At 33.2% G+C, this 14,760-nt stretch overlaps 1 protein-coding gene across 3 annotated transcripts in view; it reads left to right on the forward strand.

Annotated features, from left to right (window-relative positions):
• The window catches only part of GSTCD (glutathione S-transferase C-terminal domain containing), a 124,597-nt gene that overhangs the window by 7,938 nt on the left and 101,899 nt on the right, over positions 1–14,760 (forward strand). For all 3 annotated transcript variants that reach the window (XR_013370781.1, XM_077882191.1, XM_077882192.1), the window contains 3 exons: positions 2,021–2,458; positions 3,232–3,696; positions 10,614–10,865. Coding sequence is in view for 2 of the 3 variants with exons in the window: in XM_077882191.1 (XP_077738317.1) it covers positions 2,042–2,458; positions 3,232–3,696; positions 10,614–10,865 (1,134 nt within the window). In the remaining variant the exon portion in view is untranslated. The remainder of the gene's footprint in view (positions 1–2,020; positions 2,459–3,231; positions 3,697–10,613; positions 10,866–14,760) is intronic.

A 14,760-nucleotide genomic window follows, 5' to 3' on the forward strand; every position in this document is an offset into this window, starting at 1 on the left:
ACAAACCAAGGTGCAGATCTGTTTTAATAAAAGAAATGTAAAACAGTAATGAGTACTTGCATGATCAAGAGGTTCTCTCAGTAATTTACTAACTATATCTTTTTGTTATAATGAATTATTAGTTCTTTAATAACAAAAGAGCTGAGGACCGAGACACTTAAAGATACTCAAGTGTTTTGCTTTTGATTGAAAAGAAACAATAACTAAGGAGTTTGAAAGGAAATTTAGAATGTTAACAGTTTCCTAAATTTCAGAGTACACTAATACTTCAAATATACTTGAAAGAGTTGCAAGTATACTTTTTAAAGGCTTTTGAAATAATTTTTTCCTCTACTGTCTATTACAGGTTTCCATGGTGAATGCTTTTAAAGAGTGCCATCTAGTGTTAATTTTGGAATTGTGATTTATGGGATCAGAACACGGGGAATTTTAGACATAAGGAAAGTAGAAATCAGTTACCATAATTGACAAAATTTTTAAGAAATCTGACTTGAAAACACCCATCAGTAATTTGACCTCAAGACTGTATGTCTGCATCCTTAAAATAACCGTGTGTATTCATACGTGTAAAATACATATATCAGGCCATGTTTATATATGTTTTATATATATGGTATATATAATATATAATGTTATAATGTTTACATATAATATGCATAATTTATATATATAAATATATAAATCACATATATACATATCAAGTGTTTTAGGCATAGTAGTAAATAAAACAAAATTCCTATTCTTATAGAACATTCTATTTGTGGGAAGCAAAATATACAGTGTGTTACCACAGTGGTAAGTGTGAAAAAAAAAGCATAGAATAGTGTTTTCAGAGAGGGTGGAGGTTGTGATTTTCAATTTAAATACAGTAGCCACCGATTATCTTAATGAGAAGCTGACATTTAAGTAAATACCTGAAAGAGGTGAGGGGGTGTTCCAGGCACTAGACAGAACTGCAAAATGCCAGAGGTGGGAATGTACCTAGTATTTTAAAGGAATAACAAGTCACTTTGGCTGGAGTAGTGAATAATGAGATCAAGGAGATCTTTAGGCCTTTGTAAGAGCTTTGCCTTTTCTCTGAATAGGATGGGAAGCTATTTGTCAGAGTAGCGATGTGATCTTACTCCATTTTTAGGAGGGTCCCTTTGGATACTATATGGAGAATAGAGAGGGAGGTAGAATGGAAAGCAGGATTAGAAGATTAATTGCTATAATTCAGGGATAGGTGATGGTGGCTTGGATTATAGTGAAAGCAATGAAGATATTGTGAAATAAACACTTTTGATATATATTGAAGAGCCAAAATAAGTCTATAATGGATTGGTTATGGAGGTGTGAAAGAAAAGAGTAATTAAAAATGACTCCAGATTTTTGGCCTGAGCAGCTAGGAGAATGATTATCCATTAACCAAGATGGGGAGGATACATGAGCAGGTATAGGTAGGGATCAATGTTTCTGGACATGTTAACATTGAGATATCTCAGTTATCAGCATCTAAGTTATTGGGAACTTAAAATATTTTTCTCTTGTGATTCAGCATGCAATAGCTCATCGTATCAAAATCCATTTACTTTAAGAGAATCCATTTCTCACGAGGGAATGAATCCTCCACCTCCTCATGACTATTATGTTGTAAAGTTATAAAAGACCAGTGGTGTGGGAAGACCAGTGTTGCCAAAGCTTCTCCAGACAACTCCTAGGATTCTTGATTATTTATTTCCCATTCTATTAATCTCTTGTTCTTATCACACTTCTTGATTGGGACTGTTCTATTGCTAAGCACCTGAGGTATGCTTATTTTAAAGGAGCTGGATGTAAAATCACCCCCTGAGACTAGTTAATTGCACAGGGTAGAAATCTTTCTTTTGGAAGCCATGCATTCAGAAACAAATTCTTGCAGAATTTTATCTATCACAAATCGTTGCTGATTTCTGGACAAAGTTTTAAAATATTCATCTTTTATTTCAGCTTCTAAATTACAATACTGTAAGTCCTATAACCACTTCAATTTATGCTGCAGGTGACCCAATAAAAGAAGAAAATGAAAGGCATTAAGAAAAGTCTTAAAGAAGAATACCTATACTTGGACTTTTTTCACCAAATAGAAGGGTGCATCTTTCCTCTTCATACATCTGTAACTTTATTTTTGTTGTCATACTGTGACTGTAAAATCTTTAAAGTTTGCTTAGTCCTCACTGGAGAAAGTAGAGATATTTCACTAGAAAATGTAGTGCCTCAGGAAGTTGAAGTACAGATTATTTCAAGACAAGAGCTTCCACCAATAGTCCAGAATTGCTGTTTACCTGCAGTAGTAGAAAAACCAGACAATTTCTGTAGAGCAGGACTTGCTGTTGTACTGAGACATATAATCCAGAAATCGTATGAAGCTGACTCCTCCAAGAAAGAGATTTTGGAACTTCTGGGTTTTAAGAAGACTTGCTTGAAAGCCTGTGCTGAAGTAAGTATGATGGCTCTCTTGTTACTTAAAGTGATTACACATTCATTTGAGCATTCATTTTAACTTTCTGTGGGAGACTAAAATCCTGCTTACTTAAAAAATCTATAGTAAATAATGAAATAAGCCCTTTATGTATGCTAGTACTTCAGTACAGCATTGAAAAATAAGAATTCAGCATTTAATTTGTGAGGTTTGGAGACCTTGGTTTTAGAGAATGACTTTTTTTAAATTTTTTTTAATTTTTATTTATTTATTCATGAGAGATAGAGAGAGGCAGAGACATAGACAGAGGGAGAAGCAGGCTCCCTGCAGGAAGCCTGATATGGGACTGATCCTGGGACTCATGCCCTGAATCCAAGGCAGACGCTCAACCGCTGAGCCACCCAGGTGTCCCTCTTTTTTATCTTTTGTTTTAACTGAGAACTTTTAAAGGAAATTTTACACATGAACAGGAGCTCAAGTAGCAGTGCCTTGAAAACCATACTTTTTTTAGGGGTGGGGGTGCATGTACTTTGAAGGCTTTAGGAAGGAAGGTTTTATTCAGTAAGAGGATACAAGAGGATAACATGTATTCCAGGCATAAGAATCTTTAACTGTTTAGTGTTAGCATTTTTGAAACACTGTAATATGTCCCTTGATAGACCAAAAATCTTAACCCAGGGATGGCTTGGCTTCAATTGTCAAAACTAGTCTTATTTCCCAATAGAAAGTTTTCTTCAAGCCATATTGAAAGTAAAGGCTCCTTTCATTTCTTGTATTGTTTTGTTTTGCAGGTTAGTCAGTGGACCAGGCTATGTGAACTCACCATCCCTTTAGCTATTGAAAATTTTCTCAAAGAATCTGACCAGCACCCAACTATCCCTGCAGAAATACTACAGTTAGAGAAAAAGCTTAGTGAGCCTGTAAGAGTGCATAATGATGACAAACTCCGTCGGCAGAAGCTGAAACAACAGAAGGCTGCTGGGGTCGGGCCTTCCCTTGCTAAGGAAAAAACAAAGAACAAGGTGCATAGACAAGAAACGTCTGAAGAATTGGACTCTTCATCCAAGAGCCTGGAACTTAAAGTGGCATTCTCAAAGCTCACAGTACATGAAGAACCAGCTACTACCAACAGAGAGCCTTCTCACATCAGAAAAGCAAAAGCCTCTGACCTTCCACCTCTGGAGCACGTGTTTGCAGAGGGCTTGTACTTCACTTTGGCAGACATCGTGCTCTTGCCTTGTATCCATCATTTTTTGGTAAGGTTTATCAGGAGTGGATACATTACTATAAGTTTCCATCTATGAAATTGCCTAGGTTTGCATTTCTATTCCATTTCTTACTATCATTATGTTCCTGGGCAAGGAATTAATAACTGTCTCCATTTTTTTATCTGTAAAAATGAATGGTATCTATCTCATAGGATTAGTGTAAGGAATAAATGACAATTCGTGTAAAGCATGAAGTGTTTGGCATATAGTAAGCTCTCAATAAATGTTAGTAATTATTATAACTTCTAGTTTTGAGTTGCTAAAATTTTGGCAATTGTTATGATTATTAATTTCAAATTGCTCTTTTGATTACCTTCAAATATTGGAAGTTCCAGTATTAAAATACTAAAAAAATCATGCCAGCTGTATTTTATAATTAAGTAGTCAAAGTACTAATTACATTATGTTAGGTGTTATTAAATCAGAAATATTTTATTATTGTGTCTGTACATCTCTGTTCCTTATAAGATCACATTCAGTAGCTGGCTGTGCCATAATCATTGTTGTGGGAGAATATAAATATGAAGTTTTCTTTGTTAATATGAGTATGTGTGTGTGCGCCAGTATGTGTGTGTGTGTTCTCTTTTCTCCTGGTGCAGAAAAAAAGAACAATGTAAAAATAATATTAGAGTTCAAACATGGGAAACTATAGTTCTCTTCAGCTTTTTCATTGGTTTTCAAGAGCTGCATTTTTCTTGCTTTGAAGCATTTCACCTTTCTCCTAAAAAGGAATCAGATACCAAATTTCATTCTTATATATCACCAACACTTGAGGTATCTCTACTAACAAATGAGAAATGATTTCTAATGAAAATCTGTTTGGAGGCTAATGCTTCACTAATAAGTTAGGTGGTATTAATCAATTGGAATTTTCTTGAAGAATATTTTTTTTTTCCAAAATAGTAATAAAATAAGATTAGAAACCAAAATGACTTCAGAATTAAAGGATGTTAAAGAGAGTTTCGGGAATTGTTTAGATGTTGATTAGCATTTTAAATATCATATGTATTCATAGTATCCATGGATCTGGATGGGGAGAAGACTTTTTTTTACTTTTTACTTTTTTTTTTTCTAGTCAAATGATTTCTAAATTCTCTTACTCCTGACCTTCCCCTTTATTACCAACTTCAGGCATTAGAGCAGTCATGTGAAATACTGTTGATGTTTGTGGCTTCTTGGTCTTCTTGGATAACTGCATTTGGTTTTAATTTTGTAAGGATTAAATCCGCATGTCACATCCATTAATGATTCATTTGAGAAATTTATTGAAAGCCTACGTATGTAGCAGATGCTATTGTAGGCACTGGCAATAGAGTGATGAACAAAACAGATGAAGTCCCAACCTTCATGGAGTTAATATTCTAGTAGGGGAAGATAGACATGAATAAGTAAACAAATAACTAATACATATTTAAATAATAGTAAGTAGTACAAAGAAAATAAAAAAAAAACGATAGAGTATCTACTTTCAAACTCAACAAAGCAAATATAAAACTAGATTTACCTATATGCAGTTGATTTTAGATCATTAACCAAACATCCATTTTCAGCTAGTTTGCATTTGATTTTAGCTTAATTTAAATACAATTTACCTAAATTAGAATCAATAGAAGCTGAAGTATTTTTAATTGAGAAGGAATTTTTTTCCCCTCTTCAATCAGGTAGGATATCTACTAACTGCTGTTAAGTAAATTTACCTAATACTACTGAAGAACTTTGTTTTTAGCTTGAAATAGGGGAAAACTTATACACTCAGCCTTTATTATTACATGTATTCTAGGATTAAATTTTTCTCTTTTGACACTTATATGTAAACTAATTCTCATATTTTCCTTTATATTTTTCTTGGATCTGCACAATTTATTTCAGAATTAATCTTTTTTTGCCAAAGAAAGATATTATTAATATTTTTTTGTTATGTTTATTTTGCTCCTTTAAGTCATCTTGAGTTATGAAGCAGTTGTTTGACTTCAGGTAGTGGCTATGATGCATAGCCTTTATAGTGATGGAGTGGCCGTCCAAATGGTCAGACTCATAATCAAGTTGGTGATCAGGAATGAAAGTCAAGTTACTAGGTTTGGATCAGAAACATAGAGCTGAACCTAGAGCAAGGATATTTGGCCACAGAAATAAGGCCAACAATATAAGAGAGCAGTCAATTTTGCTAAGTCAAGATTTGGAATACCAGAGGTCAAAATTAGAAGAGCTAGGGAAAATACACAGTTCTGCTAAACAGAAGAAAGCCAAACATGCAAAACAGTAGTAGGTAGAGTGGCCAAGGTGCTGTGTCTAAAACTGCTCCATGTTTTTCTTCCTTTTCAGTGGATATTAGTTTGTGAAGGTAACCCAATAGCCCAGTACTTCATTATGAAAGGTACCTGACAAAACCCTCTTCTCTAGAAAATTTTAGGAATAGATTTTAAAAGGAATAAATTAAATGCACACCTCTTGTAATTTCCCTTCTCTAAGTCATTTGCTAGCATCTTCTAGTAGTTAGTAGAGCAAGCATAGGGAGACAGCAATGAATAGCTACACTCAGGCAAAATCCTGCTGTTAGCTGATACCAGAAAATTGTATAGTTATTTTTAAGTTGCTACTAGTAAACAAGTATACTTTGATAGGACTATGTAAAAGATTATTCTACTCCCATAAGAAAAAATTTGCTATTTTATAAAATATTTTTGTAATTTGAACACTTTAGGATTTAACTTTTTACATGTTAGCTTCAAATGCTTTGAATTGAGTTTTTAAAAAGTATGACACATTTATTGCTAAAGTAAAATTATTGTGGAAATTGATTTTTAAGCAAAAGTACTTATGTTAAATGTCTCTTTCACTGTCCCTGTAGACGTAGCATTAGGAATAAAATAAGAATCTATTAGCTGGCATTTTGCAAAAACCATAGATGACACTTATTTAGTGGTTAATTTGTATATTCCATATCCTCTCCTATGCATTAGCTCCTTCAGAGTTTTCAGTTTTAACCCACCAGTTCTAGTCTATAAGTAAAAGCAGAATTTAGATTATATTTCCAGTTAGTTTACTGCTTACACTGCTCACCTAAACATTTGTTAGTTATGACATATTTTCAAAAGACTAAACATGACTAAGGAAGTGGTATAAAGTAAATACAAAATATTTGCTTCTCCCTCTGCCTGTGTCTGTCTCTACCTCTGTGTGTGTGTGTGTGTGTCTCTCATGAATAAATGAATAAAATCTTAAAAAAAAAAAAAGGGGGTTGGGGCAGCTCGGTGGCTGAGCAGTTTAGTGCTGCTTTCAGCCCAGGGTATGATCCTGGAGACCTGGGATCGAGTCCCACATCAGGCTCCCTGTATGGAGCATACTTCTCCCTCTGCCTGTGTCTGTGTCTCTACCCTCTACCTCTCTCTCTCTCTCTCTCTCTCTCTCTCTCTCTCTGCCTCTCATGAATAAATAAATAAAATCTTTCAAAAAAATTACAAAATATTTCATATAATAAATGGTTGGAAAGTGATGAAAGTGATGCAGAGGAGGAGATATTTTGGATAAATGTAACATCTTGCTTCACTCCAGGCAAGTTTTGCTGCCCCTTGTTACAGTTGACTACAAAACCATTAGGGTTTCATTTTATGCTCTTGGTAGCAACAGTTTTTTATCATTGTTTAAGAATAAATGATCTAATTTTCCTCTCTTTAACTGTGATATTTATAATGGTTTTGATCTTATCAGGCAGGTAACTTAAAAAAATCATTTTTTAGGAACAAATATAATTTTCATCTCACACATTCTTCATTATCCACTTCTTTAAATATATCTTCTTAAGTATAATGAATGTGGTTCAGTACCTCCTGAGCTGTCTGGATATTAGCAGAGCAGCCTGGCATGTTGATGAAATGGGATGACCCGTCATGCAGAGTAAATCTCCTCAATTTCTCTTAAATATGAATTATTGTTACTTAATCAGAACTTATTTTCCAACGGAAGGAAAGATGCCATATGCATCTAAAAAATAAGAACGAGTCACTTAGAAGGAGAGGAAAGGAAAGGTGAAGAAATTAGAGCATTTCTTAATTAATTTATCATGAACTAAACTCAGTTCACTTAGCACATAAGCTATTTCCAGGCAATTAAATTGAATTTTGGTGAGGGGTACCTGGGTGCCTCAGTCCGTTTTAAGCATCTGACTTGATTTCAGCTCAGGTCATGATCTCAGGGGTTATGAGATCAAGCCCTGCCTCAGGCTCATACTGGAGCCTGCTTAAGATTTTCTCTTTTTCTTCTTTTGACCCTCTCCCTGTTCACTCTATTAAAAAATAAATAAATAAATAAAAATAAATAAATAAATAAATAAATAAATAAATAAATAATAAACTAACTGGCTCCCAAAGTGCCATTTAGACAGCATATTTTAAAGTCTCTAACTCACAGTAAACAATGCGTTTTGCAGGTGATTGAGCATCCTTAATACAAATATGTATCTTGTATACATTAAATATACTTATAAGGATTATAAAGCAACCCACTTTACTACATGCTGTGGACTCTGCTATTTTCTGTTTTATGCCATTTTTAAAACTATGTTGATTTCACAACTTCCTTATGGGCTATAAACTGCTGTTTGAAAAGTGCTAATTTAGGAGATTATTCTTTGAAGATAATAAATAGTTCCTTGATCATTTGTTCACTCAACAGACTATTGTTTGTAAGGTAGAATATTATTTGCAAGTGCTTGCCATATACAAAGAGAGTCTGACATAAACCTTGTTCTTACAAACAATTCCTTGTGTTTATTTACAGTCCAGTTAAAATAGACTAAAACATATATGCATGTGAATTTTTCATTAATTTTCTGTCCTTTCTAGCTTCTGCTTTGGGACTCATTATTGCTAGATATATTTGTCAAGATTTTCTTGATTTGACCTTTTTATTAATCTATTTGTTCATCATCACCAGTCATAATCTGTTTGTGACATTATTACTGTTTCTATGGAAACAACATTCAGTGCCTCAAAAAGAAGTAAGAGCATTCTAATTTTTAAAGAAATTGAAGTTTGATGATGATGGTAGGAAGAAAGCATCTGGCCAAGAAAAAAACAAAAAGATAATTTAAATCAGTAGTAATGGTTTCACTTTTTTTTTTTTTTTTTGGTTTCACATTTTCTCATGTGAATAAAAGCCTTACTTTAAGTGCTGCTTTATAAAAAATGCCCTCTAACTAATGCTAGTTATCTTTTCACTTCTAAATATCTATAATTGTATCTTTTATCTTTTTACAATTTTACTTCAGTGAAATTTCCTCCTTACTCCATCAAGTCTTTTTTAAAAAATATGGTTCTGAGAGTGTTTCTTACACTACTTTTACATAATACTGCTTTAATTCTGTGTTACAGTTCATACATTCAGGGAAGGCTTCACTAAAAAAAAAAAAAGAAAGAAAGAAAGAAAGAAAGAAAAGAACTTTAGATCACTATTAAAATAAGAGTACACCCTCTCCATTTCTCTCATTCCCATACGTCCCCAGTGAGTACATAACTTCCATTGAGATTTCTCAAAATAAACCAGTGAGTATAGACTCTATATAGCTACCAAATTATGGTCATTTAAAATTATCACATAAGATACTTTGAGGAAGTCAACACTTCAACTTATTTTAATTCTTTCTCCATTAACCACTTAAACTAGTGTTCATACATAAATATATATTAAGTATTTTAGGTTTTTGTCTGAGGAGTGTCCACTTATTCTCTATATTCAATGTGTTGAGACTTATGAAACATAATGAGGATCAGGGACAGTGGAATGTGTTCTTGCCCAGGAATTATAGATGAAGGGTTTCTAGATTTGAAGGAAATGGACTAAGAAAGAGTTTTTAGAGAGGCATAAAAATATACAACAAAGATGATAGAAACTAGAATTTAATATAAATATATAAATAAGTAATAAATATAATAAAAACAAAACTGATATAAAATTTTCCAAAATGATTTTCAACTGCTATTTCAAATGTCGTGTTCTACTGATTATCTTAGAATAATCTATTTATATTTTTTATCCTTTTCTGCTAAGTATTGGTCTTTTCCATTAATTCTCATTAATTCTTTTTTTTTTTTTTTTGGCTTATAAGATAGTATGTGAATACATTCTTAGTTTGTGTGTATATAATATTATTATTATCCAAGTAATTCACAAATACCTTTTGGGCCTCTTATTATTTCTAAGACATTAGTCCTTTGTTAGTCTTATTTAAATAATATGTTTTGATTTTTAAAATATCTTTTAAAAATAGACTTTATTTTTTAGAGTAATTCTAGGTTTAGAGTGAAATTGAACAGAAAGTGCAGAAAGTTCCTATATATCCTCTATCCCCCCATCCCCACAGCCTCCTTTACTATCAACATCCTGCACCAAAGTGGTACATTTATCACAATTGATGAACCTACATTAACACATTACTATAACCCAAACCATACTTTGTATTAGTGTTATATGGGTTTCGACAAATGCATGATATGCATCCATCATTATTGTATCATACAGAATAGTTTAACTCCCCTAAAAATCTGATAAATGTAACTTCATGGATGAACCTCAAAAACTTAATGCTAAGTGAAAAAAGACATTTTATGATTTCACATAGATGAAATACTAGAAAAGGCAAATTATAGACATGAAAGCAGATCAGTGGTTGCTTATAACCAACTGGGGAAGCAGAGATTGACTGCAGGTGGTCACAACCGAATTTTTTGGTGTGATAGTGTTCTAATACCGGATTGTGGTGGTAGTTGCACAACTATATACATTTGCTAAAATTCATTGTTTGAACTATACACTTAAAATGTGTGAATTTTATGGTACGTAAAGGTACCTCAGTATAGCTATATAAACAAAAAATATATAACAACATGTTTTGTTCTTTGCCCACCTAGGTAATTATCTGCAAGAAACTTTCTGAAAAGCTGATAGAATTTCCACTGCTGGCTGCTTGGTACCAGAGGATTCAGGAAGTGCCACGAGTAAAAGCAGCAGCTTCTCGGTGTGGGATCCAATTTCTCCATTTACCAGAGTTGCTGACCACCTCAAATGAACAATATTCAAACTTAAGTGAGATCCCAGATGTAGAGGAGCAAAATGATGCTTCATTTATAGGAGGACCAAGACCCACTATGACCAAGTTAATGGTACTTAAAATGTTTTTATTAAAATTTTCTTTGAAAAATTCCATGTGATAATGTTCCTGAGCATTCTGCCTCAGCTTGTAATCATTTATTGACATTACTTTTGCTTTAAATTTTATTTATAACTATTTTACATCACCCTTACCCAATTAATATTTCTATGTCTTTTGCATATAAATGAGGTACAGTAAACTGGAGATTTTTAATACTGTGTGTCTTTGGAGTCAAGTAAGTCAAAAGTATTTTTTTCAAAACTTTTTTTTTTTTAATATTCAAGACCTTGACCAAGGTCATATCATGTCTGTCAAATGTATTGTTTTAATCTGATGTTTCCCTATTGGCAAGGTTTTGGTTTCAGCTTTTAAATTTTGAGATGATTTGAAGTTAAAGAATATGAAAATGAATATCTCAATTTACTTTTGAAAGTTAGGTCTAAATTTAAGATTTTTTAGTTCTTTGAATTTTGCTTTAATGCCTTTTTATATAACACATATGATGTTTCCTCTTTCCTGCAAAGTTTCTTTTCTTTTATTTTTTTAGTTTCATTTATTTACTCATGAGAGTCACAGAGAGAGAGAGGCAGAGACATAGGTAGAGGGAGAAGCAGGTTTCCTGCTGAAAGCCTGATGCAGGACTCGATCCCAGAACCCTGGGATCACAACCTGAATCAAAGGCAGATGCTCAACCACTGAGCCACCCAGATGCCCCTACAAAGTTTGTTTCTAATAATACTAATTATAGAAATTTTCCAAATAGGTTTTGTTTTCTCTATCATTCTAAACAGTTTACAAAAATGTTTTGCTTTTAACTTCAACTATTTGAAGTTTTATTTGAATAGAGGGAAAATCAGGAAGTCATTTGAGCTATTCATCTCAGTCATACTGGAAAAATACATTATATTTTCCCACTTGGATTAGGAAGAATTTGTGTTCTATGGTTAACAAAAGGTTTGCTGAATTAGAAAAGCACAAGATTTTAGCCCCTTATCTCATCAGTTAAGCTTTGTTAGCCCAATGATGAAACAATAAAATAGGATTATTTAGTGAATTTTGGAAGAAAGTATCAAAGCATGTCCAAAAGCTTGATGTGTCTGATCAGATGACCATACTGTATAGAGATCTCATTTTCACCTCCTGAGTTTTTAAAAATAATCATCAGTAGAGTAAGTTGCTTTGTTTTTAAATACTAATTTTTTAAATTTCAACAAACTAAAAAGCTAGTTTTAATTCACACTTACACAGTCTTGGAAGAAAATTGGTGATTCAGATTTTTCTACCTATGCTGTTCTAATAATAAAATGACATTAGGAAAAACATTTATATTTTGTATATCTTAAAAAATATATTTATAGGGCAGCCTGGGTGGCTCAGCGGTGTAGCGCCGCCTTCAGCCCAGCATATGATCCTGGAGACCCGGGATGGAGTCCCACGTCAGGCTTCCTGCACGGAGCCTGCTTCTCCCTCTGCCTGTGTCTCTGCCTCTCTCTCTCTCTCTGTGTGTCTCTCATGAATAAATAAATAAAATCTTTAAAAATATATATTTATAAACAATGGGAAATAACAAATTTAAATTCAGGAAAAGTTAACAAATAATTGTAAAAAGAAGCCATCTTGTAATAACAAAGAAGATAAAAAGGAATCCTGAATTTTTAATTTACAGGGGGGTGTGTTAGTTTAGATCTCCTAAGCAGACTCCAAGATGGGATTAGATACGCCAAAGTAGACGTCTACTGAGAGAAATCTGTGAGGTTTTCTCTCAGTAGTGGGAAGTGAGACAGAGGAGGCTTGGGAGAGCCTTCACTCTGTGATGCAGTTTTGACCCCTGTGCATGAGACAGGAAAGGAAGAAACATTGGATTAGAAAAGTTTTAGACTTTAGTGCAGATCTAAGAAAGTTTTGGCAAGCCAGTTCGGGAGTCCTTGAACCCAGATCATCCATCAGATAGTTCCATGTTTCTCAGGAATAGGCCTGACATGGTATTTCAAACACTTTAAGTTATTAGCTTGGGGGCAGCCCATGGAGAGAGTACTAGGGATCAGGTGATTTGGATTCTTGTCCCAGCTTAGTAGCTAAGCTAACTTGGTATGTTGTTTAACCAAAGGGTCTTAATTTTTCCATTTACAAATTAGGAGAGTGTAATAGATATTCTGTAGGATCCTTTTCTGATTTCACATCTTATGGTTATATAAAAGATGACTGGGACAGTACATCAACAGTTAAAAAAAAATAAAGAAGGTTCAAATCTGAAAATAAGTTAAAATTTCTATTTTCATTTAATTCCAACTTGAAAGTATATATTAGATACAACCAAAGTGCCTTTTAGCAAGACATTGTTTTTGCTACTTACTAGTGAATTATTGAATTATATTTTGAAAAATAGTAAATATTATATCAGAATAGTAAATCATAAATTATGTCAATGTATGATTTTATTTATACAGCAATTATTAGTTTTTGTGTAATCACAGTATTTTTGTGCCAATTACATAAGAATAAATGAAATTGGTGCCACGTGGAAGTATAAAATAGTAAAATATTTCTTAGGAACACTCACATCTCACTTTTTTCCCCCTTTGGTTTTCTTTGGCATACTCTTGCCTCTAAAATTGCCCTTATTCTCCAAAGGTTTTAAATTTATTTATTCAGTCAGTCCAAAAAATGTGTATGTTTAGTCATTGTTTTGAAGGTGGGATATATGAAGAACAGATTGGACGACTTCCATGGATAGGCCTTCTATTCTGGTGGTGGAAGTTAATAAAGAAAAAACACAGATGTGTTAACATATTAGGTAATGATAAATGCTACAAAAAGTAATGTGGGTGAAAGGGGTGGAGGTTATGTGAGTTGAAGTCCTTTTTGAATAGTGGTCAGAAAGGCCACTCTAATTTCATAATTTTCAGTAATTTTCATAATTTGAAGTAATTTCATGAACTAACTGAAATTAGTGATAGATTCTCAGAGATTTTGCTTTTGAATACAATATTTCTAAAGATAAAAAAACATAAAAAAAAAAAAAAAAAACATGAACCATGGATACCTATCCTGTGGGCTATATACCCAGAATGTGATTGCAAGGGGTCTAGGAATCCATATGTATGTCACACAACCATCTGCAGATCAAATAAAAAAGGTACAACTTTTGACATGGGGAAGGAGCCTGAGAATTTTTTTTATATATTGAAAAGTGGTCCTCAGTTTTGAAAATGTTGGGAACCATTTGGTTATGACAGAGGAATCCTTTTTTTAGAGGCATTATAAGCACTTATAAAAGATTGGTATGGATGATGTTTTAGGGTGTTATGCTGAAGTTGGGCTTTTTGTCCTATAAATATAACTCCTAGGCTGTGCTATTTTCATATATGTAATGACAGATCTTGATGGAGATGCAGAATCAGTTTTTTATTATCCTTGAATGTTTTTGATAAAATTTTTAACTTCAGGTGACTTTTCTTTTTGACACCCAATTTATATCTAAGTATGAGTATATTTATTTCTATATAGTTTTAGGTGATCATTTTAAAATATCATTTTTTTTATTATCTCAGTATTAAAACAAAATAGGAAAGTGTGCTATCAAAAAGACATATATTTCAGGATGCCTGGGTGGCTCAGGCTCAGGGCATGATCCCAGAATTACAGGATTGGGTCCCACATAGGGCTCCCTGCATGGAGCCTGCTTCTCCCTCTGCCTATGTTTCTGCCTCTCTTTCTCTGTGTCTCTCATGAATAAATAAATAAAATCTTTAAAAAAAAAGCATATATTTCTTATGTAACTAAATGTTTTGAGGATCATGTAATGATTGTTAATATATATGTTCCTTCTTGCCACTAAAGAAAAGAGAAATTTGACCTTCTAAAACACAACAGGGGGGATCCCTGGGTGGCTCAGCGGTTTGGTG

Source organism: Canis aureus, chromosome 33 (assembly GCF_053574225.1).
Source record: "Canis aureus isolate CA01 chromosome 33, VMU_Caureus_v.1.0, whole genome shotgun sequence".
Taxonomy (NCBI): domain Eukaryota; kingdom Metazoa; phylum Chordata; class Mammalia; order Carnivora; family Canidae; genus Canis; species Canis aureus.